This window comes from Echiichthys vipera, assembly GCF_963691815.1.
Source record: "Echiichthys vipera genome assembly, chromosome: 16".
Lineage (NCBI taxonomy): Eukaryota > Metazoa > Chordata > Actinopteri > Perciformes > Trachinidae > Echiichthys > Echiichthys vipera.
The window spans coordinates 26,776,961-26,804,747 of NC_139841.1; the positions used below are offsets into that span (position 1 = coordinate 26,776,961).

The 27,787-nt window shown below is 45.9% G+C and overlaps 1 protein-coding gene across 5 annotated transcripts in view; it reads left to right on the forward strand.

The window, feature by feature from the left end:
* The window catches only part of sec31a (SEC31 homolog A, COPII coat complex component), a 27,990-nt gene extending 1,529 nt beyond the window's left edge, over positions 1–26,461 (forward strand). The window contains exons 2-28 of one of the 5 annotated variants that reach the window (XM_083929616.1): positions 578–657; positions 1,660–1,783; positions 2,225–2,423; positions 2,923–3,018; positions 3,905–4,045; positions 4,151–4,293; positions 5,233–5,332; positions 5,415–5,576; positions 6,295–6,447; positions 6,535–6,756; positions 6,840–6,914; positions 7,545–7,586; positions 9,861–10,415; positions 10,746–10,926; positions 11,023–11,201; positions 11,852–11,978; positions 12,121–12,266; positions 13,243–13,416; positions 14,220–14,501; positions 15,547–15,651; positions 17,397–17,499; positions 18,068–18,412; positions 20,302–20,357; positions 20,442–20,711; positions 22,185–22,304; positions 22,620–22,691; positions 23,802–26,461. In XM_083929616.1, the coding sequence (XP_083785742.1) occupies positions 579–657; positions 1,660–1,783; positions 2,225–2,423; positions 2,923–3,018; positions 3,905–4,045; positions 4,151–4,293; positions 5,233–5,332; positions 5,415–5,576; positions 6,295–6,447; positions 6,535–6,756; positions 6,840–6,914; positions 7,545–7,586; positions 9,861–10,415; positions 10,746–10,926; positions 11,023–11,201; positions 11,852–11,978; positions 12,121–12,266; positions 13,243–13,416; positions 14,220–14,501; positions 15,547–15,651; positions 17,397–17,499; positions 18,068–18,412; positions 20,302–20,357; positions 20,442–20,711; positions 22,185–22,304; positions 22,620–22,691; positions 23,802–23,981 (4,431 nt within the window). In that variant the 5' untranslated portion in view covers position 578 and the 3' untranslated portion in view covers positions 23,982–26,461. The remainder of the gene's footprint in view (positions 1–577; positions 658–1,659; positions 1,784–2,224; positions 2,424–2,922; positions 3,019–3,904; positions 4,046–4,150; positions 4,294–5,232; positions 5,333–5,414; positions 5,577–6,294; positions 6,448–6,534; positions 6,757–6,839; positions 6,915–7,544; positions 7,587–9,860; positions 10,416–10,745; positions 10,927–11,022; positions 11,202–11,851; positions 11,979–12,120; positions 12,267–13,242; positions 13,417–14,219; positions 14,502–15,546; positions 15,652–17,396; positions 17,500–18,067; positions 18,413–20,301; positions 20,358–20,441; positions 20,712–22,184; positions 22,305–22,619; positions 22,692–23,801) is intronic. The other 4 variants (XM_083929617.1, XM_083929619.1, XM_083929618.1 and 1 more) reach the window with 4 other exon arrangements.
* The last annotated feature ends 1,326 nt before the right edge of the window (positions 26,462–27,787 follow it).

Consider the following 27,787-nt stretch of genomic DNA (forward strand, 5'->3'; position numbering starts at 1 on the left):
AAAACAGAAATAAATGAATGAATAAATATACTGTCCAAATTTTATTCTACAGTGACGTGCAACTAATCCCTCAGTGCATTATTTCCCTTGAACACATGCTCTCTAATGCACTTTTTATCTTTTTATATTTTCTGTAGATATTGGTGTAATCATAACTCTCTGTGGTCATTTTACATCTGTTTTTAATCATTTTGTGCATCTTTTATCATCATTTTGTGTCTTTCTTTGCATCTCTTCATGGTCGTTTTGCATCCCTATAGTCATTTTTCCTCCTCTTTGTGGTCATTTTTGGTCATTTTATGTATAGTTGTGGTCATTTTGCATCTCTTTGTGATCATTTTGTGAATATTTTCCGGTGAGAATTACATTAGGAAGTGTGTATCCCTTCCTGGGCAGTAGTTAAACCACAGCAACCAATATAACTCTGTCAGTGTTCATACATAAAACATGAACCTTCAATGCATAAACAAACCGTACAGGACATGGTATGCTCTGTTTTCTGTGGTGATTCCTGAAGAAGCTGGAGAGAAACAAAATTAAAAAATTAATTTCTTCATGTGCACTTATTTTGTTTCAGGATGAAACTTAAAGAGATCAACCGCACAGCCATCCAGAGCTGGAGCCCTGCACAGCACCACCCCATCTACCTTGCAACAGGTATGAGCATGCAGCGAGCGCGGCACCAGCACGGGCCTGCTGCTGCTGCTATCTGCTGTTTTCACAGGACATTTATTACTTTACTCTTGCATTCATACAGCAGCCATTCTGAGGGCGCACTCACACTGTCCATCCGTACCGTGCCCAAGCACGTTTGACCAGTGTGAGTGCAACCGTACGCGGTACGCTTGCCGGCCACGGCATGTTTGAGCGAGGTGGGCTTTTGTAGCAGCAGGTTTGCACATGTACGAGCACGAGCGTGCGCACGTGTACGAGCACGAGGCCTACGGCGGTTTTGAGGTCATTTCCTGTGCACCTGTTGGGACATAGAAAAAAGAAGGAGGGACCATGCGCGGACATTTCAAACAATGGCGGTGAAAGGTTCACGTTGGTGTGATGCGGAGGTGGAGTGTTTACTGCAGATTTGGTCGATGAAAAGATTCAAAAACAGTCGACAAGACGCACAAAAACTCCGAGGTCTACGGAAAGATCTGGAAACAAAGCCACGCATCGCCATGACGTCATCAATGCGTGTGACGTGTTACGGCGTGATGACGTATAGGCAGCAAGAAGCATTCTCCGAGGCCCAGGTAGTGTGAGTACAAACGGGCCTGGAGGGGGGACAAGGACCCTAAAGCACGGGGCACGGGACAGATGGACAGTTGGAGTGCGCCCTGAGACACAGAGCACACCCCTCACTTGTTTGCCTCTCGGTCCAATGGCAACTACAGAGACAAATAAATGATGCCGTATCATCTACGTAACTACACTTATATTTTATTAAGTTTATTTGACATTAGGAGGAGAAGGAGGAGGAGGACACTGAATCACACATTGTTATAAAACTGTCATGGATAGATAACACAATAAAGTCCAAGACCTTCGGTGTGACGATAGCTCGTGATGATGCAGGAGTCCAGGGTCCGTGTCATCTGTCATAGGTACTAATTCTAGATGACCCAACATGCACCAAAGGTCCCCGTGCTCTCTTTTCGTCTGCAGGAACGTCAGCCCAGCAGCTGGACGCCTCCTTCAGCACCAATGCCTCCTTGGAGTTTTTCGAGCTGGACTTGACTGAGCCGTCTCTGGACATGAAGTCGTGTGGCAGCCTCTCCTCCTCTCACAGGTGCTAAAAGCTTCTGATCCCGCACACAAAACACGTCAGCCTACTTTAGTTGTAAAACTTCAGGGTGAAGACCTCATAGACCTGGAGTTGCATCCAGGTAACTACTACAGGTCCACACCAGATGTAGACAGTCAACAGGAAGACGATCGACGATTATCCACCTTTTTTTTGTCACAATCTCAAAATATTATGACTTTTTGTCACAATCTTGTGACTTTTTGTAACCGTCTTCCAACTTATTTCCTTAAAACACACACACACACACACACACACACACAAAAACATGGTGACTCGTGAGATTGGTTTTTACAGGGCAACAGGAATCAGGACACCAGAGATATTGGAGCTTTAAACCGCTCTTAACCGCGGTGATGGCAAAATCGATTAAACCTGGAACATCCCTGTTCATCACACACGTTGTGTCCTTCTATCTCCTCGCAGATACCACAAACTGGTGTGGGGTCCTTATGGAATGGACGCTCAAGGTCACCCGTCCGGGGTCCTTATCGCAGGAGGCGAGAACGGCAACGTCATCCTGTACGACCCTGCGAAAATCATGGCCGGAGAGGCCGACGTGATCATCGCCGAGAGCGACAAGCACACGGGACCAGTGAGAGCTCTCGACGTCAACCCGTTCCAGGTTTGATCTTTTCAACTCCAATCTCTCATCTCATCTCATCTTCAGCCTCTTATCCAGGGTCGGGTCTCAGGGGCAGCAGCTTTAGCAGGGGACCCCAAACTTCCCTTTCCTGGGCCACATTAACCAGCTCTAACTGGGGGATCCTGAGGCGTTCCCAGGCCAGTGTGGAGATCTAATCTCTCCACCTGGTCCTGGGTCTTCCCCGAGGCCTCCTCCCAGCTGGACGTGCCTGGAACACCTCCCTAGGGAGGCGCCCAGGGTTCATCCTTACCAGATGATCCTGAACCACCTCAACTGGCTCCTTTCAACGCAAAGGAGCAGCGGCTCTACTCCGAGTTCCTCACGGATGCTGAACTTCTCCCCCTTCTCTCTAAGGGAGACTCCAGACCCCCTCCTGTACCCGCGACCTCGTTCTTTCGGTCATGATAACTCCAATGTCAGCAAATTTAATATCGTGAATGCATACAGTCCCTAATTTTGTGTTTTCTCTCTGCTGCAGACAAACCTGGTTGCATCAGGTGGGAACGAGTCTGAAATCTATATCTGGGACATGAATAACTTCGGCTCTCCAATGACACCAGGACCCAAAACTCAGGTATTTCCTACTGTGATTCATAAATGTCAGGGATTCATTTAAATGTACCTACTGCGTCCCCTCTTCTGTCAAACAAGTTTGTATGTTCAGGGTTCGCACGGGTGCTGGAAATCCTTGAAAACCTCTTTTTTTGTTGTTTTCAAGGTTTGAAAAGTGCTTGGATTTTAATTAAAATGCTTGAAACTGTTTGAAATGTTCCGTTATTTGATGATAACATGCATGATTTAATAACACAGAGAAAAGATCTCCATAATTGAGCGACTGAAAACAACATTTTCTGACATTTTTGTATGAAAAGTGACGATTTTTTGACGATTAACAGATGATTATGTTTCTGTTTTCCTTTAAATTGTCGCCCCTCTGTAGAAAGCTGTCTCTAAACATCATGTTGGTGTTTTATAGCACAATACCATCTAATTTAATGTGATGAACAAGTGCAATAATAAGTCTACTGAATACTGAGTATTGTTCTGGATACATATATGTAGTTTGCCACGGCTGTGAGGTGCTGGAAAAGCCTGGAAATGCACCTTGAAATGTTTGAAAAGTACTTGAATTTGACTTTGGAAGAGGTGCACACACCCTGTGTGTGTCCATTTGAGTTCAGATGTCACCATAATTAAGTGTTAATGACTATTTTCAAACCATACACATCAAATTGTATAGAAATTGTATTCAAATCGATGCAGAAAGGACAGTCACATTCAAATCGATGCAGTAGAATGGAAGTTACAATTACAGTCGTTTTCTTTCCATCGTTCAAACACGAGAAACCGTTTTTGATATAATCTGTCTCTTTTTGTATGTAAATAAAGTTTTGTAAGAGTTGGATGACTGTAATGAAAGTGTAACGGCACAGAGAGCTTGTGTGTATTTGTATTTAAAGCCTGTGGAGGACATCAGCTGCGTGTCGTGGAACAGACAGGTGCAACACATCCTGGCCTCTGCCAGCCCGAGCGGCCGCGCCTCAGTGTGGGACCTCCGCAAGAACGACCTCATCATTAAAGTCAGCGACCACAGCAACAGAGTACGTTGTTCCCTCTGCACTCAGATAAAGTCCTGGTCCGATTCTCTCCCGGTCTGTGGTCACGATCATCCTAAACTGTGTGTGCGTGCGTGTCTGTGTTCGTAGATGCACTGCTCCGGACTCGCTTGGAACCCAGAAGTGGCCACTCAGCTGGTCCTGTCCTCGGAGGACGACCGGATGCCCGTCATCCAGATGTGGGACTTGCGTTTTGCTACCTCTCCTTTCAAGATTTTAGAGAACCACACACGGTAAACACGCCTGTGCAATTGTTGCAGAACCAGCAGAAATCGCCGCTTTAGGGTTTTTCTTATCATCAATAAGTCAGAAGATTATAGCTGCTCAATGTTTACAGACAATTATAAGCAGTTGAATAACTGGTGGAAGTAAGGGGAGGCTTCAATATTCCATTCTTCAGAAACAAAGCAGCAACAGCGTAGTTAGTGAAGCCAGAGTTTATTAAAAGAGTGTTTTAAAGACTTACCTACTGGCCCCTGTACCAGCTCCTCTCATAGTAAAGTCCATTACAGTGGAAGGAGCCCATTGGTACTTTGTTTTGTGTGTAGGGACTCTTCTCATGCTGCTGCAGAGGTTTGCTGTTATTTTCAGCAGCATTAGTGGTTAAAGAAGACCTTTGAATGCCTTCACCATGCTGCCCCGAGCTGATCACTGTTAGCCACGTCCGACTGTTAGCGTCTCTCCTGGATTTCTCCGTTAACAGTTGTTACACGAAGAAAAACTGTCTCTGTGGCTTATTTGATGAATGTAAGCGCTGAAAAAGACCCCGGGAGGATTTTGACACCTTAATGTAGAACAAGTCAACTTTATATTTCACAATAATTGTTTTCTGTCACATCGTTTTCATGATCTCCGACTCCGACCGCTCTTTAAGCAGCTTTGTTTCACAGAAGAAGAGAGAAAGAAGGAAGACTGAGCTTTGTGCTTTGTTCACAAACTCCTAGCCTGTTCAGTGCTTGGGTTTTTTTACCCTCCATAGTTTGTTAAAGTGATGGAGGCAGAGATATTTACTGTTATTCTGAGTGCCGGTTAAATGATTGTCCCCCACAGTGTGACGCCGGCTTGCGTTCCCCCTAAAAGTTTGATCCATCACAACTTTTCGCCGCAGGCCTCTTGTTTAGATCCGCACTATCGCCTTGTCCCTTTTTAAAAATCCCGTTCTTCATGTACAGGGGCGTCCTGGCCATCGCCTGGAGCTTGGCTGATCCCGAGCTGCTCCTGAGCTGCGGGAAGGACAACAGGATCCTGTGCTGGAATCCGAACACAGCGGAGGTAAACCCGCACAATAAAAGTTTTATTAACGCAACCACACACGAGCGCTGTTGTCCCTAAATCATCCGCCTGAACCCTCCAGGTGCTGTACGAGTTGCCCACCAGCAGTCAGTGGTGCTTCGACATCCAGTGGTGTCCCAGGAACCCCGCGGTGCTGTCGGCCGCCAGCTTCGACGGACACATCGACATCTATTCCATCATGGGAGGCACGGACCAGGCGCAGAGCCAGAGACAGGCGGACCAGGTGGGATTAACAGTTGTGTCCATAATAAAGCTGGGACGATGAGATGCTTTTCACCCGCTTCGATACCATCAAGACGCTTTGATCCGATTCTACGAGAATTGTGATTCGATATAAGGATTTCTTGCGTTCTTTGGTTCATTTTTTAACACGAGACCTTTGGAAAACTATTCATGAGAGACACTTACTTTAAAAAACCTCTAAATTGATTCAGTAACCATTTATTTTCAGCAGGTCTGTAGTCAGAGAAGCCCTGAAGTCCAGGTACAAATATGAGACATTTACTCTGAAATGTCTTTAAATGAATTCAGTAATAACGCTTTAATTGTGTCTGTAGTTATCAGAGATTTTAATTTATTTAACCTTTATTTTTCCAGATAACAGTAAGAACAGTTTCTTATTTACAATATTGATCTGGTCCGAGAGGCCTCAGCAGGAATAAATGTACGAATAAAAATAAAAATACACAAGCGTGACTCAAAGACATGTTTACAAAGGATATACAAATGTACACAGCCTATTTACAGAAATGAAATGGAAAACAAATGTATTAAAAAATTGTCATGGGACGAGCATAAGGTATGTTTAGGGTGTAATGCATAGGAGACAAAAAATTGTGTGCATGTGAGCAGATGTGTGTGTTTGGCGCTCTGATGCGGCTTCATCTCGTTACGATCTAGTTGGTCTGAATTGAGTTTGACTCTGTGTGTGTCTGTTACAGATCAGCACCTCGTTTGGGAACATGGATCCTTTTGGGACGGGACAAACTTTGCCCCCGCTGCAGCTGCCCCAGGCCCCTGCCCCTCCAGCTACAGTCAACCCCCTGAAGAAGCCGCCCAAGTGGATCCGCAGACCCGTAGGAGCCTCGTTTGCCGTGAGTCCCGTTTTTTTATGACGCAGAGGATTTAGCTTTGTTTTTGTTTTATAACCATCTGTAACATCCCCTTGGCTCTCTTCCTAGTTTGGTGGGAGGCTGGTGTCTTTGGAGAACACAAAGCCGAACCCGCAGCAGCCAGCGTCGCACGTTGTACACATCAGCCAGGTCGTCACAGAAACGGCCTTTCTGCAGCGCTCCGATCGGCTGCAGGCCACTCTGAGCGCAGGCAGCTTTGTGGACTTCTGCCAGGAGAAGATCGATGGAGCGGAAAATGAGTTTGAAAAGACTCTTTGGTCTTTCCTCAAGGTATGAAAGACTCCCTTTGTCCAGAAAGGTGTGGTAAACGTGTACCTGTCTGTAAATAATGCTGCCATTTTGTGTGTTTTCAGGCTAACTTTGAAAGTGACATCCGCAGCAAGTACCTGGAACTCCTGGGGTACAACAAAGAGGAGCTAGCTCTGAAGGTGAGTCGAGTTGAAACTTGCAACCACCTTCAACGTGCAGGTCTGCAACGTTCTGGCACCTGTCAGTTCAGACCAATACGACGAGGTCGAGGCGGTTTATCGTCTCCATAGCAACGCCTCTCTGTACTTCTGTTTTAACTTTGCAGGCTTTCCTTGTAGCTTGATATAATTTGTAGCATTTTGAAACATAAATGAGGACAGAGATGGTGAGAAACTCTCTACAGCTGTGTTTCTAGTTGAGATCAAACGGAGAAAATACCCCTTTATTTCCTGATTCACTGCTTTGTTCTGGATTCGACCAGCGCGCTCCCTCGCCTTATTCATTGTATTGCTCGCTCGACTCCGTGCCTCTCTCTCTCCGTCTCTTTTACCTCTCTCTCACTCTCTCACGCTCGTTGAGCCTACGAATGATTGATTGGCTGTAGAAACAAGTGACGTGTGTTATGTTCTAACACCACCTGCTGGCCATTTGATGAGCTGAATCGCCGGCGACGACATCAGCCGGTTTCACACCGCTGCAACTTTCCCCTGCGACGTTCTAAAACAGTTTTGTTGCGTTGCAGATCTTTGGTTTGAACTGGGCTTTATGAAGTACATCCTGTGATGCATGTGTGTCCTTTTTGTTGTCAGATTTCAGCGGCACTGGAGGAGAAGCCTGCTGAGCCTCCACAGGTGAGTTTGTTTGCAGCAGTTAATCATATGATGCGTTTAAAAGGAACATTTTCTCATATCTGTCTGTTAAGTATGAGTCTAGAGTCCGTTATCTAAGCGGAGCATAAAGACTGGAAGACCTATTTTTTAATTATTATTTGTTTAGTCCACACAAAAACTAAAGCGATAATCTGTAAAAATCTGTTTTATATTCTTTTAATGTGTTTTAAGACCACGGCAGAGATTCAAGGAAGTACAAACTAACAAGTTATAACATGTTAAAGGTGCAGTCTGCAAGATTTTTTTGATCATATTCACTGAAACCGACGCTCTGCTCCGACAGAACAACATAAATCAGTCGGGTTTAGGGAAGAAACGCACCTCAACGTGCACCTAGAGCCTGTTTGTTTTGCAAAAATCCACCTTGTCCACAGCTCTGTTTGCTCACACGCCACAGATCCCTCCTCCCCCCTCGAGTAACGTGAAATGAGTAACGTATCAATAGGGTAGCTAGCGTAGAAGCTAGCTGCTTATAATCTATACGTTTAATCACATCGTAAGCCAGCCTACCCTTGTGTACTCCATTGTGTTCTCCCCCTGAGGCCAGTCTTCATGCTAAGCTAAGAGATTTTTCACACCTTGTTCCCCAAAGACCGGTTTGTTTGGGCATATATGAGCAAAGCAGCGGGGACGAAAACAAACGGGCCGAGATCACAGAGAACCGAAACAACCACTTCACAACTGTGGTTCACGCTCCAACGCAGTCGGTGGCCAACCGTCATAAAACAGAGAGAGGAGTTGCACTTTCACATGTTTACAGCAGACACTGATGGCGGTTTACTGAAGTTCAACTGCAGCATCATATCTGAACAATACATTTGTTTTTCTTTTGAATTATAATAAAAAATACACAGATGTAAAGACGAGATTCAATAAAAGTCTCTCTTAAAGTCGATGAGTAACCCTGAAAAATAATAATGATTCTGATTTCATGCCATCTTCCAGCAGCCCCATTGTTGAAATGAGAACATAGTGATTATGTAAGTGATGTGTTTTAGTTTCATGGTGGTATTTAGTTTATTTGGCATGTAATGTAACTTGAGAAAAAGTAAAAAATCTGCCACTATTAACTCTAAAAAGACTGTTAGTAGAAATGCTTCCAAATGTCCCATTAACACACTGCACTGTTTACTGTACTGTGTTCAAATTCAACTGGCAGTGCAACAAAACTGACCGACTGCTGTTGGCAGTAATCAGAACCACAGTTTCTCTGTCGTCCTCCATTTGGCAATTTAGAAAGTCTTCATAAAGCTGCAGCTTGTTCTCGGTGCTAAAAATACTACTTCCCTTTTGTGAAACTACTCAGAGGAAGCTTTGCACAGACTTCTGATTTTACAATCACAGTGGAGAAAGTTCCAAAACCTGTTTACTCTGCCTCCTGTTTCTGTTTTATTTCTGCTGAGCAACGCGCTGTCAAAGTGCACACTGTCCAACTATCCATCACATCCCTCGATGCTCGAACAGACATGGCCAGAAATATGAGATATGAGGACGGTTTCCAGTCTGCGGTCTGTTTTCTCCATTATTTGTTATCCACCCGCAGACTCCATCATTGAAATATCCTTATTTATAAGAATATCCTCAAAGACCTGCCTTCATACCTGCAGAAATGTTCATTCATCTTCAACCTCTTGTCCCTGTCGGGGTCGCGGGGGGCTGGAGCCGATCCCAGCTGACATCGGGCGTGAGGCGGGGTCCACCCTGGACAGGACGCCAATCTATCACAGGACACATAGAGACGAACAGAGACAGACAACCATTCACACCTACGGGTGATTTAGAGTCATCAATGAACCCAACACCTGCACGTCTTTGGACTGTGGGAGGAAACCGGAGAACCCGGAGAAAACCCACGCAGACACGGGGAGAACATGCAAACTCCACACAGAAGGGCCCCAGCCGGGATTCAAACCTGTAACCTTCTCGTTGTGAGGAGACAGTGCTAACCACCACAGCACCATGTAGCCCTACCTGCAGAAATATGTTATTCAAAAAAGCACAGGAACCCGTCTGCTCCGCTCTGGACCTAGAGGCCGTACTGAACTGGGGGAAAGGGCGTTTAGTTCTGCTGCGCCCTCCGCATGGAACCAGCTGCAGAATGAGCTGAAACTGAAGGGGCTTGTTTCTCTAAACACATTTAAATCCCTTCTTATCGGTGTTGAAACAGACTCTTCTGTCTTCCGTCTCTCCAAATATCTAATGATATCTCTCTGTATCTCTTCCTTCAATATTCAGTTGCAGCTGCCCGCTCCAGCCGTCCTGCAGCCTTTACCAGGCATCAGCCTTGTGCCGCCTGTCGACAATCCTGAGGCGGCCTTTGACATGATCGCTGCAGCAGTCGTGCCGCCTGTCGACAATCCTGTGGAGGCCTTTGACATGATCGCTGCAGCAGTCGTTCCGCCTGTCGACGATCCCGTGGAGGCCTTCGACATGATCGCCGCAGCAGTCGTTCCGCCTGTCGACGATCCCGTGGAGGCCTTCGACATGATCGCCGCAGCAGTCGTTCCGCCTGTCGACGATCCCGTGGAGGCCTTCGACATGATCGCCGCAGCAGTCGTGCCGCCTGTCGACAATCCCGAAGCGGCCTTCGACATGATCGCCGCAGCAAGCCTTCAGCCAGCCGCCACGCTGGAGCTAGACTCCGTCCCCGAGCCTGAGACTGAAGAGCCAGCGGCGGCGGATCCAGAGGACGCTCCTTCCAGCGAACCAGAAGAAAAGATGGACGAGGTTCTTCCAGAGGAGGAGGCAGAGGAAGAGGAGATCAACTTGGACGAGGAGGAGGAGGAGGAGGTACACCTTCATCACTGCACAGTTTCACACAGGCTGTCTTCCAGCTTTGCATCAATTGATTGATTTCTTTATTTCCGTGTCGTGCGCACAACGAGCCCGACCCTTTCAGGGGTTTACAAGACACCAACATTTCCGTTGCAGTGTTCAAACGTTTAACATGGGGGTCAATGAGAAACTGATCTACCATGAAACCTGCCCCTAGTGGACACTCGGAGACCTGCAGTCTTTGGCACTTCCTGATTGGATCAACCAGGAAAACTAAAATAACATTTAAGAGTAGAAGAGACGAGTAAACCTGAGACATGACGGGTTGTTTTTCTGGGGTTTCAGGAGACGGCAGCACCAGTGGAGTTGGAGCCCGGTCCTCCCGGTCCTCCAGAGACCTTGGCTCCGGTGGAGGAGCTCACCGAGGATCCAGCTCCGGTGGAGGAGCCGGAGGTCCCGGCCCAGGCCCCGGCTCCAGCTCCGACCCCAGCCAACACAGAAGGGGTCAGTCTCAGCATCAGTCAAGGTAACGACGCTTTCCAGCAGTTCACCGGATCTCACGTCCAAACACAGAGAGAAAGAAAGAAATAATCTGTGTTTTTAATATTTGCCGTCCTGCCAGATGTGGACGGGCTGATCACGCAGGCCCTGCTGACCGGAGACTTCGAGGGGGCCGTGGAGCTCTGTCTCCATGACAACCGAATGGCAGACAGCATCATCCTGGCCATCGCCGGAGGGGCCGAACTCCTAGAGAAGACTCAGAAGAAGTATTTTACAAAAACACACAGCAAGATAACCAAGGTAACAACGAGGGGATTAATTTGCACACACAGACACGTCAGCTTCTGTCGGCTTCTGTCAGTATTGCCGTATGCGTTTGCCGATATGAAGGACTTTTAAATTTTTTTCAGGACGTATTACGCAGAAAACGTTGCTTGCTGTGATTTAGAAACAATGTCCTGCAGCTGTTTATTTACTTTTATCCATTTAATTTAAATGTTAAACAATGCAATTGACAGGACATGCAGTGCTTTTTAGTTTAGTTAATTCATTTTCATTTATTTATTTTATTTAAAATTATCAGCAATTGACTGATACAAACTGTGATGCTTATTTAGCTGTTTATTTTATTTTCTATTTATTTATAGAATTTGTTCATAACGTAATAAATTCTCTGCATAATGTATAATAACGTTAAATATTCTTTCATAAAGCTATTTGCCCGGGAAAGCAGCCTCCTGAGAACATTTGTTTATTGATAAATAAGTGAATATTAATGAGTAAATTGATGCACAATCCACACATACAAAGATCTGTTTCCAGCTAAATTCACCTTACTGGGGAATTCATCGACTCTCAGATCCTGTATCAGTCGGCGTGATTCATTATTTTTATGAGTTTCAGGAAGTGAGAGTTTATTAACACAGATCACTTGTGTTTTTGTCCTGCAGCTGATCAGTGCGGTGGTGATGAAAGACTGGCATGACATCCTGAACACGTGTGAGCTGCAGAACTGGAAGGAGGCTCTGGCCGCTGTCATGACCTACGCTCAGCTCGAGGAGTTCTCCTCCCTCTGCGGTAAGTTCAAGGACACGTGCAGATTGTCGTTTGACTAGACCACAGTGTCGCTGACATACTCTCCCTCCAGTCCTTCTTTCACTCAACGTTGTTGTCTCCCAGCTGTGAATTCTCTTAACCTCGACCTCCTCGTGTGTATTAGACCTTCTCGGGGGCAGACTGGAGGCAGCGGAGGACGCCCAGTTACAAGCCCAGGCCTGTCTGTGTTACATCTGCGCTGGAAACGTGGAGAAACTTGTGTCTTGCTGGACCAGAGCACAAGACAGACACTGTCCGCTCTCTCTCCAGGTGTGTCCACTCATCTTAATATCTCCAAAAGCGTCTTTCTTTGGATATGTGCGGGCAGCATCTCTGTCCACCTGATGAATGTCCGTTCATTATTCTGTCTTTTAGCTCTGAACCCTCTCTAAATGTAACCTGACTCCTCCAGATGGAATGATTTGCATTGTCTCAGCATATCCATCTTCAAGAGTTTAAATGTCTGAACCAGTCGAGAAGTCCACGGACCAATAAGAGCGCGAGGCACAAAGCTTATCACAGTACCAGAAATTTAAACCTTTATACGACACTAGCATAGAAGAAATGAAATGATACCACGACAAGGCAAACAAACAAAAGTCTATTAACAACCTGCATAAAAACTCACTTCTTGATGGCAAAAGGGGACTTTACAATAACATTTTCTTTGAGAGACACCTGAACGCACCATCAAGTCCTGTCAGATCCCACTGAGTTACTGTACCATCGTTTGTTTACGTGACTACTCACGGGGAAGCCAAAGTGTTTCCTCACCGGTGACACAGGGATGTAACAGTTCTGTAGTTTCTCCGACTCCGGCAAGAGGTCACGGCGTCCCACAACGTTTTAAACTTGTGGTATCGAAAACAATCAGTCCTGTCTGAGGTAAAACCTGGAGGAGGGGTCGTCTGTAACAATAGAAACTTTACTGTTTTAAGTTGTTGCACCTGAAGGAAATGGTAAATAGTGAAGACGTGTGGAAACGTGCAGCCCCTAATCCGTCTTTCCTTCTGGGTTTTATCACTTTAATTCATCCTCTAATAACTTGCGCTGTCCCTTTTTGTGTGTGTTTTTACCTGAGACCACAAAAACACATCGTGGATTCCCTCTGGCGAAAGAACTTCACGCGATGTGACCCCCCTTCATTAGTCACTCATGTAGTGTAAAGCAAGACAAAGACGGCAAGTCGTGAAGCGTGAGTTTAGCGTTGGTCGTGCTGATGTGATCTGTGTTTTCTATCCCTCAGGACCTGGTGGAGAAGGTGGTGGTGTTGCGGCGTGCGGTGGAGCAGACCCAGAGATCTGGCCCCGCCGCCATTGGCCTCCTGCTGGCTGAGAAGATGAGCCAGTACGCCAACCTGCTGGCCTCACAGGGCAGCCTGTCCACCGCCATCACCTACCTGCCCGACAACACCAACCAGGTCTGTAACACATCTGGACTCAGCCGCACCAGACGTTTGTTAATCCATCACCAAGTGTTCGACAGCGCTGCTCAGTAATCACCAGAGGTGTAAAGTAGATCTGCAGTGGTTAATCAGACAGACAGGGGAAAAAAATGACAATTTTTGATAATCCATTGAGAGTTTTTTAGTAATTTTTTCCCTCAAAAATGTCAGAAAATGCAGTTTTCAGCCTCTAAACTCTTTATTTCATATTGAGTTAATATCTTTGGGGTTGAGGATATTTAAAGACACTTTATTTAAAGACATTTTTCACCGTTTTCTGACATTTTATAGAAGAAATAATTTATAGATGAATCTAAAAAATGATCGATAAAGAAAATAATCATTAGTTGCAGCCCTAGTGCATTTACTTAAGTACAATTATGAGTCATTTGTACTTTATACTTTGACTTTACGACATTTCAGAGGAAATATTGTACTTTTTACTACATTTATTTCCTTACTTTACAGATTATGATTATTAATACAGAACATTATCAACCAATAAAAAGATAAATTGTTATATAATAAGCTACATAGACTATATAAAGTAATTAAAATGACCCCCACCTGTACCAGTGCAACATTAAAGTGATGTAAATGTCACAAAATATCATTAATCTGTCTATAATTATAATCTAATAATCTAAAACAGGCCTGTCTGCATAATGAGTACTTTTACTTTTGGACTTATTTCTACAGTGTGTTATAACTTTTACTTAAACTGTTTTTCCACCACTGGTAATAACAATGTCTTCATGTTTCTCATTTTGACCTCACAGGTTGCCGTACAGCAGCTTCGTGACCGTCTCAGCCGGGCTCTGGGGCAGCACGCGGCGGCTCCCGCAGTGGCTCCCACGGCTCCGGTTCAAACCCAAAGAGCTTCGGTTCAGCCCGCCTCAGCTCTGCCCCGACAACCGTTCACCCCGATCCAGCCCGCCATGGTGCCTCAGCCCACCATGGTGCCTCAGCCCGCCATGGTGCCTCAGCCCACCGCAGCAGCTCCAGTGAGCATGCCCGCACCTGCCGCCTCCGCCCCAGCGCAGCCGCAGTACTACCAACCCGTAAGCTCCACCTAACAGCCTTCACACTACTGTTAATGAACCAGAATCTGTGTGAAACCTCGCGACTCACACAGACTCCCCTGTTCTTCATCCAAAAACAGGTCACACACACACACACACACACACACACACACACACACACACACACACACACACACACACACACACACACACACACACACACACACACACACACACACACACACACACACACGAGGGATGGGTTCATATTAATGTTTAACATCTTATCGAACCTTTCTTCTCCGCTCACTCCTGCTCAGCCGATAACGACAGACGAAGCTTGTTAGGGACAGTGTGTGTGTGTGTGTGTGTGTGTGTGTGTGTGTGTGTGTGTGTGTGTGTGTGTGTGTGTGTGTGTGTGTGTGTGTGTGTGTGTGTGTGTGTGTGTGTGTGTGTGTGTGTGTGTGTGTGTGTGTGTGTGTGTGTGTGTGTGTGTGTGTGTGTGTGTGTGTGTGTGTGTGTGTGTGTGTGTGTGTGTGTGTGTGTGTGTGTGTGTGTGTGTGTGTGTGTGTGTGTGTGTGTGTGTGTGTGTGTGTGTGTGTGTGTGTGTGTGTGTGTGTGTGTGTGTGTGTGTGTGTGTGTGTGTGTGTGTGTGTGTGTGTGTGTGTGTGTGTGTGTGTGTGTGTGTGTGGCGGACTTTTCACGTATTGTTCCTTGTCCTCAGATCGCGCAGACTGGTTTGTCCAAGTGGTGTAGCCGTAGCTAGTTTTCAAAGATGGCCGCCCCTCTGCACATGCAGGCCTCAGATCGTGCGTTGACAGTGCTCATTGCTGTTGTGTTTCATCGATGTGGATTTCCATTCTGGCCAGTGTTTAAATCACACACTGTTTCATTCGTATTGTGCTTATTATGCCAGTCTGTCTATGTACCAACTTTCTTTTTGGGTGGACTTGTGTGTCTGTAATTTGAACCCTGGCTCTGGTGCGATGCGTGTGCGTTGTGGTGTTGTTTGGTACCCCCCATCCCCCGCCCCCCCATGCTGCTGCCATCATTGGTGTGTGCCGTGTGTCTCTGTGTGCTTCAGGTGAGGGCTGCCTCCACTGTCACCTCCTGGAGTAACCAAACTCCCACAGCCCTCCCCAATGTCCCTCCTCCTCCTCTTCAAGTAGGCAGAGCCTCAGAGCAGCAGGTACACTGCCCGCCCACCCGACCCGCACACACACAACGCTGAGGTTTACATACGTTGCACACATCTGCTGTGGTTTGTCTCTGGTGATACCTTTTCCCATAGCTCCCCCACTTCCTGTTTTCCTATGCCTGCTGTGACGCATGCACCGTCTCTACTCATTTGTTTCTCCAATTATTGTGATTTGACTGTAAGGAAGTCACTCTTCACACTCTTAACTACATCACTTCTGACATGCATCAGACATCTGTTCCTCATTTGCACCGTAGACTGTAAAAAAGAGATGGACGTAGCTCCCGTTGTTGGTTTACGAACTACTGAAGCACGGAGTTTGGCAGTCGCCATCTTGCTTGCTGAGAGAATGCAGCTTTAAGTGGAGTCTCCTCCTGCTGGACATTAGAGAGAATGCAGCTTTAAGTGGAGTCTCCTCCTGCTGGACATTAGAGAGAATGCAGCTTTAAGTGGAGTCTCCTCCTGCTGGACATTAGAGAGAATGCAGCTTTAAGTGGAGTCTCCCCCTGCTGGACATTAGAGAGAATGCAGCTTTAAGTGGAGTCTCCTCCTGCTGGACATTAGAGAGAATGCAGCTTTAAGTGGAGTCTCCCCCTGCTGGACATTAGAGAGAATGCAGCTTTAAGTGGAGTCTCCTCCTGCTGGACATTAGAGAGAATGCAGCTTTAAGTGGAGTCTCCTCCTGCTGGACATTAGAGAGAATGCAGCTTTAAGTGGAGTCTCCTCCTGCTGGACATTAGAGAGAATGCAGCTTTAAGTGGAGTCTCCTCCTGCTGGACATTAGAGAGAATGCAGCTTTAAGTGGAGTCTCCTCCTGCTGGACATTAGAGAGAATGCAGCTTTAAGTGGAGTCTCCTCCTGCTGGACATTAGAGAGAACGCAGCTTTAAGTGGAGTCTCCCTCTGCTGGACATTAGAGAGAATGCAGCTTTAAGTGGAGTCTCCTCCTGCTGGACAGTAGAGAGAATGCAGCTTTAAGTGGAGTCTCCTCCTGCTGGACATTAGAGAGAATGCAGCTTTAAGTGGAGTCTCCTCCTGCTGGACATAAGAGAGAATGCAGCTTTAAGTGGAGTCTCCTCCTGCTGGACATTAGAGAGAATGCAGCTTTAAGTGGAGTCTCCTCCTGCTGGACATTAGAGAGAATGCAGCTTTAAGTGGAGTCTCCTCCTGCTGGACATTAGAGAGAATGCAGCTTTAAGTGGAGTCTCCCCCTGCTGGACATCAGAGAGAATGCAGCTTTAAGTGAAGTCTCCTCCTGCTGGACATTAGAGAGAATGCAGCTTTAAATGGAGTCTCCTCCTGCTGGACATTAGAGAGAATGCAGCTTTGAGTGGAGTCTCCTCCTGCTGGACATTAGAGAGAATGCAGCTTTAAGTGGAGTCTCCTCCTGCTGGACATTAGAGAGAATGCAGCTTTAAGTGGAGTCTCCTCCTGCTGGACATTAGAGAGAATGCAGCTTTAAGTGGAGTCTCCTCCTGCTGGACATTAGAGAGAATGCAGCTTTAAGGCGCTTCACCTTTGGCTTCTCTTTTCACACCCTGGAGCTACGTCCATCGTTATTAAACTACGGTCAGCGCAGATAATTCTGCTGAACTGCACACGTCACATTTATTTTAATTTCAGAATTTGAAACACAGGGAAGTAAAAAGCACCAGCACCGTCTTCTTCTGTCGTAGACGGTCATCAGCGGATCGTTCTCTCTCTTGTTCTGAAATGTGCTTTTTTGTGTTTTTGCAGGTGGAGCCTTCAAACCCCATGTACGGGATGTCACCCGCCTGCACAACCGCTCCACCCCCAGCCTCCTCCACTCCTGCGTACATGTACTCCCATCAGTACCAGCGTAAGTGTTTTATACACACACAGTAGAAATATCTGATACGAAGAGAAGAGCGCTGTTGTAGTCTAAAGTTAACTAAAGGAACGTTGTCCCCTAAAAATGTTTATATACAACTGGTTTGAGGAAACTCTTATATTTAAATCTTACTCCTGGTGCAGGTTGCTATAGCTATTGTTAATGAAATGACGCTTCCCCGACTTCCATGTTTGGAAAAGTGCATTATTGGTGTATGAACGTTGTTTGTAGGAGCAAAGCAAACGAACTACACACAACCTTTTTTTCCTGTCGTCTTTAAAACACTGACAAACATTTCCCTTTGGAAATATTTGCCTCTATAATATCTGATTAATATCTGATCTCTTCTACGCTGTTGTACTTCGTTAGACACTAACGAATAACTTCTCTGTATGTTTTATATCTTTGCCTGTTGAGTCTTTTGTAACCTTCAAGCTAAGCATGTTAGCATGTTAGCATGTACTGTAACAGTGTAAACGAGCCTGTCCCGCTGCATGACACAGTTAGCAGCTGGTCTTACTCTAACAGCATGTGTTGTATCCTGTGTGACCCCCAGCCTACCCTCAGGTCAGCCAGTACCCACCTGGAGCTGGGGGTGCACCTATCTATCAGCCCCTTCAGTACTCCTCCTCCTCTGCTGCTGCTGCTCCTCCTCCTGCAGAGCCCCCCGGCTTTCTCTCTCAGTACACACAGCCAACATCTCCGGTCTATCCCGGACAACCTCCCATCAGCCAGTGCCTGTCCTCCTCTCCTCCCTCCCATCCAACTTTCTATCCAACCGCCTCCTCCTCCTCCTCCTCCTCCTTTTCTGCTCCTCCGTCCTCCGGAGCGCCTTTCCAGCATGGCGGGCCAGGATCTCCTGTGTCGTACATGCCTCTTCCTCCACCGAGCGGAGTCTCAGGTACACAGCTGAGTATCAGTCAGTCACTTCAGGGCTTCTTCAACATGATGCCCAAAATATTTGCTGCTTTTTTTGACTTCTTAAAGGAACAGTTTGGATTTTTACCGACCTACAGAAGATGCCAGTCGGGACGCAGTTTGGAGAATCAGGCAGGAGTCCCGACTCAAGAGCTAAACGGATTTATGACACCTAAAAAAAGTCAATATCAGTTTAAGTGCACGCTAAATTTAGAATATTTTCCCCGCTTTACTTTGCCGTCAGACACTGGAGCCGTTATCTACGCTCTCCTCAAAGCCACCAGACGCCTCTGACAGAAACATTAAGTTTCCCTCACAGAACACGGAGTCGCTGCTCTACTGCTTCCTCGATCAGTTTGTGTTTTTGTGTGACATCTGCACTAACCCTTAAAACACAAACAAAATTCACACAATAACACAAACTAACTCATCGATCGATGCAGCGGTAGACAACAACAACAATATGCAAGAAAAGACAAAAAGTACTTCAAGGGAAATTCTGGCGTAAAATCATCCCAGGGTCTTTTCCGGCAAATACACGCATGACTCGCTTTCTTCATGTATCAACTATTAACGGAGAAATCCGGGAGAGTCGCTTACAGTAATTAATGTAATGTGGCTAACACTGATTAGCTCGGGGCAGTACGGTGAAGGCATTCAAAGTTCTTTTTTAACCACTAATGCTGCTGAAAATAACAGCAAACCTCTGCAGCAGCATGAGAAGAGTCCCTACACACACAACAAAGCAGCAACAGCGTAGTTAGTGAAGCCAGAGTTTATTAAAAGAGTGTTTTAAAGACTTACCTACTGGCCCCTGTACCAGCTCCTCTCATAGTAAAGTCCATTACAGTGGATTACCAAAGTCAATCTCAAAGGAAGGAGCCCATTGCTGCTTTGTTGTGTGTGTAGGGACTCTTCTCATGCTGCTGCAGAGGTTTGCTGTTATTTTCAGCAGCATTAGTGGTTAAAAAAGACCTTTGAATGCCTTCACCATACTGCCCCGAGCTAATCACTGTTAGCCACGTCCGGCTGTTAGCGACTCTCTAATAGTTTATACATGAAAAAACTGTCTCGATGGCTTATTTAAAGTATGTAAGTGCCAAAAAGACCATGGGATGATTTTACGCCGGCAAACAAGCAAGCAAACAAACAGGCGGCAACACAGGTTCAAACATAATAAGTAAAATAAATAACTTTCTCAAGTATGTATATGAGAGTTTGTAATGAAAAAAGATAAATGTATTTAACTATTGTGGTGTTTATTGCACTAGAACAGTGGTTCTCACACTTGATGATGTACCATGTAAGAAAATATCTCAAGTCCCACCGCTAAGACGTTAATGTTCAAACACAGCACACTAATCAGCTACGGACAGGAAGGTTTTTTCCTCATCAGAAGATCATTTAGTGTTCACTGTCTTCAGCCGCAGCCACGCTGTAACAAAGGTTAGCATCAGAACGGACAGGTCAGTGTTTTAAACCAACCATTTTACCTCTGCTGACGCTCTTCCATCACAGTTTAGCTCCTAACTCACGAACACGACCACGTAACAGGCGGATACTGAAACAGAAATATTACAGGAATTGCTAAACTTATTTTAAATAACATTTCATAAATCCCAAAAGTTTAGGAATATTGGAGATTCCCTCAGGTGTCACAGTTTAAGAACCAGTGCACTAGAATAAACGTAATTGTTGCAAAACACCCGGCCGTTTGCCCAAAAGTGCCAAACTTTTCCTTGAGATGTTCTGAGTTTGTTATGAAAAGGAATCATTTTCACACTCTGACACATTAAAAAGCATCTAATAGAGTGTTCCCCGACAGTGTGAGACGAGTGAACGATAAGGATTTTGTGTGTTTTTCTTCTGCAGGGCCTCAGAACGGCTGGAACGACCCTCCGGCGCTGAGCAGAGCTTCAAAGAAGAAGGTGAGTGGCGTGCTGCAGTCTGTCAGTCTTCAGCGCACTTTATAGAAATACACATGGAACTCAAATGTGTTTGTCATCAACCAGCCGGCTCCGATGAACTACACCCCTCCTGCCCCCATCACTGCTCCCATCATGGCTCCTCTGGGCGCTGACCCCCAGGCCCAGCCGCTATCCTCTGGGGCCCCTCAGGCCGTGGGCCAGGGCCTGCACGCCGCCCAGGTCCCGTTCTCAGGCATGCAGCAGCAGCAGCACCACCACCCGCAGCAGCAGCTCCCCCATGCACCCATGAACCCTGCGATGCCCAAAACAAGTATGGAGGGTGCACCAGGAGCCCCGACTGGAGATCTCATACAGGTACACAGTTTGCTTCTGTCACAGGAGAGAAAGATGGAAAGATTACAGCTTGAAAATGATGTTTTTTCCTCTTTAAGATGTGTCTTCGGTGTCTCTTTTGTCGGTTTTTGCCTTTTTAAACTTCCTTAAAGTATTTTCTCATGTGACAGAAAACCTTAGTGACTCTCACGGATGTTACCTTCATACAGTCGTTGGTGTCTCTGTGTTTTTGTTCTGGTGTTCCTGTTGTGTTTCTCTAACAGCAGCAGCTGCTTTCACCTTCTCTCGTCACATTCACAAACATCTAGGGCTGAAACAATTACTTTAGTTACTGGATACAAACAAAAATCTCTCCGTCGATGATTCGTTAAGGGCGCACTCACACTGTCGATCGGTACCGCGCCCAAGCACGTTCCACGGCTAAAGTCTAGTTCGTTTGACCAGTGTAAGTGCAACCGTACTGCGCCTAGGAGCAGTACACTTGCCGGCCACGGACCGTTTGGGAGAGGTGGGCTTTTGTAAAGCACGTTTGCACATGTACGAGCACGAGCGCGCGCACGTGTAGGAGCACGAGGCCTACGGCGGTTCTGAGGTCATTTCCTGTGCGCCTGTTGGGACATAGAAAAAAGAAGGAGGGACCATGCGCGGACATTTAACAACAACAACAATGGCGGTGAAAGGTTCACGTTGGTGTGATGCGGAGGTGGAGTGTTTACTGCAGATTTGGTCGATGAAAAGATTCAAAAACAGTCGACAAGACGCACAAAAACTCAGAGGTCTACGGAAAGATCTGTAAACAAAGCCACGCATCGCCATGACGTCATCAATGCGTGTGACGTGTTACGGCGTGATGACGTATAGGCAGCAAGAAGCATTCTCCGAGGCCCAGGTAGTGTGAGTACAAACGGGCCTGGAGGGGGGGACAAGGACCCTAAAGCATGGGGCACGGGACGGAGGCACAGTGGGAGTGCGCCCTTGATGCGCTCATCAAGTAAACAACAGCAGCAGCGACGTAAGACATGAATGCCTGCAGTAATATCTGACGTATTTGTGAATTCGGGTACATATTATGATGTCAGCACGGAGGTCCGTTGGTCGACAATAACCTTAGTTTTAGTTTCATAGTATTTATGCAAATTCAGGAATATGTAGGATGTAAATACAGACGTTATTGAGAAGCCGATGAGCTCGAGGAGCGGCTGTAAAACTGTGGATAGAAACATTTCATTTCCTTTAAAATCTTCACAATAAAAGTCCCCCGCTGTTTTGTTGTGTAAAAGCTTTAAGTGTTGGTTTTCTTAACGCGTTTAAAACATCCCTTCCACTCGTCTCCTGCACAGATGTGAGTTCAGTCTCGACAAAGAGCGAGTAAAGCCGTAACGCGCCGTGGAAAAACCCCGATATTCGCTCAAGGTTCCCCTCCAAACATTGTTCTTTTACACGTTAGGCTTTTCATTTCTCATCTTCTCTTTGTGCCCCTGTTCAAACTTTCAGCCTCTGCAGTCCATCCCCGCGGAGAAGATCCTGAAGAAGCCCATCCCCGACGAGCACCTGATCCTGAAGACCACGTTCGAGGGGCTCATCCAGAAGTGTCTGGCTGTAGCTACAGACCCCGTGAGTCTGTCCGACGCCGTCTTTACTTCACAATAGAGCCGCGACCATTAGTTCATCAGCGGAAAGTGAACTGGCAACTGTTCCGTTAATGCAATAATCGGTTTATTAAGCTTCTTAAATGTCTTTTTCTTCGTCAAACACGATAATAAACGAGCACTGGTTTGATTTTTGGTCGGATGAAACAAACTTGTTGAAGACGTCACCTTGTGTTTCGGGCCCGTTTCACCGTTTTCTGACATTTTATTGACGAAACAAATCTTGTGTTGCGGTGAATCATTCGTTAGTGAAATCGTTCTCTATTTTATCTTTTCACAGCAAACGAAGAGGAAGCTGGATGACGCCAATAAACGTCTGGAAGCGCTCTACGACAAACTCAGAGAGCAGACGGTGAGTTTCCCTCCTGCCTCATGCTTGTTTTCAAGGTTTGAAAAGTGCCTGAGATTTTGAATAAAGTGCTTCAAACTGCTTGAAATGTTCTGTTATATGAAGGCATACATGATTTAATAACACAGAGAAAAGAAGATCTGCATATTTGAGCGACTGAAAACATTTTCTGACATTTTGTATGAAAAATAACAGATGATCAAAATAGTTGGTGATCATATTTCAGTTAGTTTTCCTTTCATTTGTCGTCTCACAACATCATGTTAGTTGCTTATAAGACAAAAACATCTGATTTAATGTGATGAACAAGTGCAATAGTACGTTAACTGAATACTGAGTGTTGTTCTGGATACAAAGATGTAGTTTACCACGACTGTAAGATGCTGGAAAGGCCTGAAAATGCACCTTGAAATGCTTGAAAAGGTGCAGGAACCCTGTGCTTTAGTGTCTGGTTTGGAGTTTAAATGTTTTACGGACATGGAGGAAAAACAAAAAGTCAAATGACAGTTCAGTTCATCATGTCACGTGTCCGACATGCACATCACGATATGGCAGTTTACCTTAGAGCCGGTGTCTCAAGGGTCGCTGTGGCTGCAGGTTTCACACAGTTGGGTTTGATGGATCAGGTGTGTTCTTGCCTAGTTGGAGTGAAAACCTGCAGCCACGGCGACCTTTTACTGGATCAGTTTGAGACACCTACTTTAGAGGTTCAACGATGGACTTTTTCTCCATTTTTTAAATATTTTATTGGCAGGAAATCTTTCATAGTTCAGTGTTTGTGTGAGGGTCTTTTCTATGTAACTATCTTCTGTTAGACCTGTAATGTTTGTCACATCTCTTTGGACACTTCCCACGTCCGTCATGGGCCACTTTGCTTTAGTAAACCACGTCTCGGCGTCTCATTTTGCATGAATAATCTGTGTAATTCACATAATATTAGGAATGCAACGGTTCCACAAGCCCACGGTTCGATGTGGGATTTTTATGAAATGATGATAAAGTGAATATTTGAGCTGGATTTTGCACAGATATGATTATATTTTAAATACTCAGAGGGCTGCTTTCTAACATGAATGACTAACCAACACTTCTTCTTCTTCTCCTTCTCTCCAGCTCTCTCCCGCCATCGTAGGAGGACTTCACAACATCGCCCGGGTCATAGAGTCCCGGTCCTACGGGGAGGGCCTCAACATCCACACCCACATAGTCAGTAACAGCAACTTCAGCGAGACGTCCGCGTTCATGCCCGTACTCAAGGTGGTGCTGACACAAGCCAACAAACTCGGGGTTTGATCGGAGCAGAGAGAAAAAGTCTCCTCCGGGCAGAGAGAGAGAGAGAGAGAGAGGGAGCGAGCGAGCGCTCTGCGGTCCGGCTCGTTTCACAGGGAACTCCATTTTTAACTCGCAAAAAAGTGCAAATGACGAAGAATCCTGAGATGTACGAAAATCCTGTTAAACTCTTCTTTTGTGCCATTCATGTTTTCTGACGCGCGGCTCACTCACACAGAAGCCGCGCTGTCGGTCGACCTCAGTGGTGAAAGTAACGTCCGAGCCCGCTGCAGACAAATGCACACGACACAATAACAGGGCTAGACCAATTCAATTCAGCTACCACCTTTTAATCTAACAACATGCTCACAAGACACACTCAACATTTGGTTTTTAATTCAGACTTAGCGTCATAGATTAGCACGAAGCATGACAACAGTGAAATCTCCAAACTGGCAGCACAGCTTTAGCGTAAATGTGGCATTCAAAGCACGAAAAAGTGTAAAAACGACAGGAATTTAACGGCATTTCTAACCCTCATGTGTTGAGATCAAAATAAATAATAATTAACATAATAATAATAATAAAGTTAGTGTTAAATCTCAGTGAATTTGGCATTAGAGACGGGGCAGGCGGCGTTTGTTTGAGGCCAACTTCCATCACAATAATAAATCATCTAGACTTCTGCACCTCCTGCTTTTGCTTTCAGGCTTTCGAGAATATACCCGTGACGTCGGCCATTTTAGAGAGAGCGGACGCTCCTATTGGCTGCTCTCGACCAAGTTCCACCTCTTAAGTCTTCTGTTGTGTGTTCTCCCCGTTCGCCAAAGTGAAGGACGGCCCTGCGACTTTTACACGCCACCGCCAACAAGTTAGTCATTGTTGGCGGTTGCTCATTTCAGACCCAGTCCTGCGAAGCGACCGATAGAGAGGAAGACTTTTTGACTTATGGACGAGAGAGTCTGACTCTAAACACCATAAATTACATGCTGATGTCAGTGTTGAGAGATGAAGGGAGCAGACATGGCTGCGGCTAATTCAAGTTCACGTTTCTGTAGCTCATAAACGCAGTGTTTCATCTTTACGAAAGAACACAGGACGGTTCTTCTCATTTAAATGCTGCTTTGACACGAATGCCTCGTCCTCAGAGGGGAGAGCTGCAGCAGGAGGAGGAGGAGGAGGAGGGCTGGATGTTAAAACTCTTGCGTTCTGGTTTCCGGTGTTTACAGCAGCGTCCCGATGCAGCAGAGCAGCCGTCGTTTGCAGAGACATTAGCTTCGTTCGTCTTTCTAGTCTTTCGATTTTCGTGCACTACAAAACATATCGCTCTAAATTTCTTTACAATGTACTAAAACATACTTTTAATTTTACCTTTAGATGTGTCTCTGCCTGCGTGCGACAGTCCAGACGCAGTTTAGAGAATTCATGTAAAAAACAGCATCATCTCATCTTCAGCCTCTTATCCGGGGTCGGGTCTCGGGGGCAGCAGCTTTAGCAGGGGTCCCCAAACTTCCCTTTCCCGGGCCACATTAACCAGCTCTAACTGGGGGATCCTGAGGCGTTCCCAGGCCAGTGTGGAGATCTAATCTCTCCACCTGGTCCTGGGTCTTCCCCGAGGCCTCCTCCCAGCTGGACGTGCCTGGAACACCTCCCTAGGGAGGCGCCCAGGGTTCATCCTTACCAGATGATCCTGAACCACCTCAACTGGCTCCTTTCAACGCAAAGGAGCAGCGGCTCTACTCCGAGTTCCTCACGGATGCTGAACTTCTCCCCCTCTCTCTAAGGGAGACTCCAGACCCCCTCCTGAGGAAACACATTTCGGCCGCTTGTACCCGCGACCTCGTTCTTTCAGCCCTGATCCAGCTTTCATGAACACAGGTGAGGGTAGGAACCAAGATTGACCGGTAGATCGAGAGCTTTGCCTTCCGGCAATATATTATATTGCCGGAAATCTCTCCACCTGGTCCTGGGTCTTCCCCGAGACCTCCTCCCAGCTAAAACCAGAAGTCCCACCTACACCTAAGCATGTTAAATGAACGCATTATGACTTTTGTTAGTAATCCGAACCCCTCTTTCTGCTTTTGCTGGCTTACTTTCACCACTGGTGTCACTACATGCACCGCATAGGACCAAGATTATTGTCAGTGAGGGATGCGTCGACGCCATGCAACGCAATCCCATCTGTTTAAATGTTTTTATGTCACTTTTTAATCCTTTGTTTTTCAGTGTAATCACGAGGCTCAGCAGAGTGCAATGGGACTCTTAAAAGAAAAGAGGCCGCTTTTATGGAAATTTAGAGTATGCATGCTTAAACAAACGCTAACATCACGTCTCTTAACGTCGTCCGAGGTCATTATCGGCGCGTTAACCGCACCTCAGAAGGAAAACAGACGGGGGCTTGTACTTGATTTTCATTCCAACTACGATGAGGGCTGAAGTCCCAGTGGTCAACCTCAGTTTGTGTTGTTAATAAAGGAAAACAAGTCTTTGTTTAAGATTGACTACATGCAATATTTTCAATAAATAGTATTTATTTACAATATGATCACGAGTCATTCTGTTTTTAGTCGCTTCACCAAACCAGCAGCTTCACTTTATCTCTGCAGGTGCATCGGCTCCATGTGAAGAAGGCGGGAAACTATTTAATTATTGTTTATTTTACTTTAAAGTTTTCACATTTAAGAGTCGACAGCCACAGCTCTGTGTTGTTCATGTTTGTCGGTTAGTTTAACATTTTATAATTAACTGCAGTAAAAGTTTAAACTGATAGATATCAAAACGAAACTTCCTTTAACATAAAGAAGAGTATTTTTTGTGTTACAAGTTTTCAGAAATGTGTAAAAATGAGGCATTTTGTTATGAAATATGAGCTCGTTTTCATACATTTCCAGAACAGAAATGTGAACATTATAATAAAGACGGGTTCAAAATTATAGCTTTATTTTGTTGACACATCAGAGTCAAAGGTTTTTAAAGATATCTCTTTTATCTCTTTATAAATCTGCAGTAAAAACTTAAATTTTCTGCATGTTTTTATGAATAAATGTTGAATAAAAGAGGCTGTGAATGGAAAAACCTTCAGAACACAGAGAGGAATGGAAGTTTGGTCTGTAAGTGGCAGAAGCTCCAGCAGGGGACCCCAAACTTCCCTTTCCCGGGCCACATTAACCAGCTCTAACTGGGGGATCCTGAGGCGTTCCCAGGCCAGTGTGGAGATCTAATCTCTCCACCTGGTCCTGGGTCTTCCCCGAGGCCTCCTCCCAGCTGGACGTGCCTGGAACACCTCCCTAGGGAGGCGCCCAGGGTTCATCCTTACCAGATGATCCTGAACCACCTCAACTGGCTCCTTTCAACACAAAGGAGCAGCGGCTCTACTCCGAGTTCCTCACGGATGCTGAACTTCTCCCCCTCTCTCTAAGGGAGACTCCAGACCCCCTCCTGAGGAAACACATTTCACACGCTTGTACCCACGACCTCGTTCTTTGGGTCCTGGGTCTCTCTGTCTGTCTTTGTCTCTCTGTCTGTCTTTGTCTCTCTCTGTCTGTCTTTGTCTCTCTCTGTCTGACTTTGTCTCTCTTTCTCTCTCCTTTTCTTCCTCCCCAACCGGTCAGGACAGTTTTTCCTTTCCGTTGCCGCTGTGTGCACAAGATCGCTGCTCACGGGGGAATTGCTCGTTCCATTAAAACCATAAATAAGTCACAGAGTGTGGTCTTTTACCTGCTCCATGTGTAGAGTGTCCTGAGATAACTTTGTTATGAATTGGCACTGTAAACAAAATAGAACTGAAGATTTACATTTACGCGCTTTTATTCTGAAGGGCAAATGCCGCC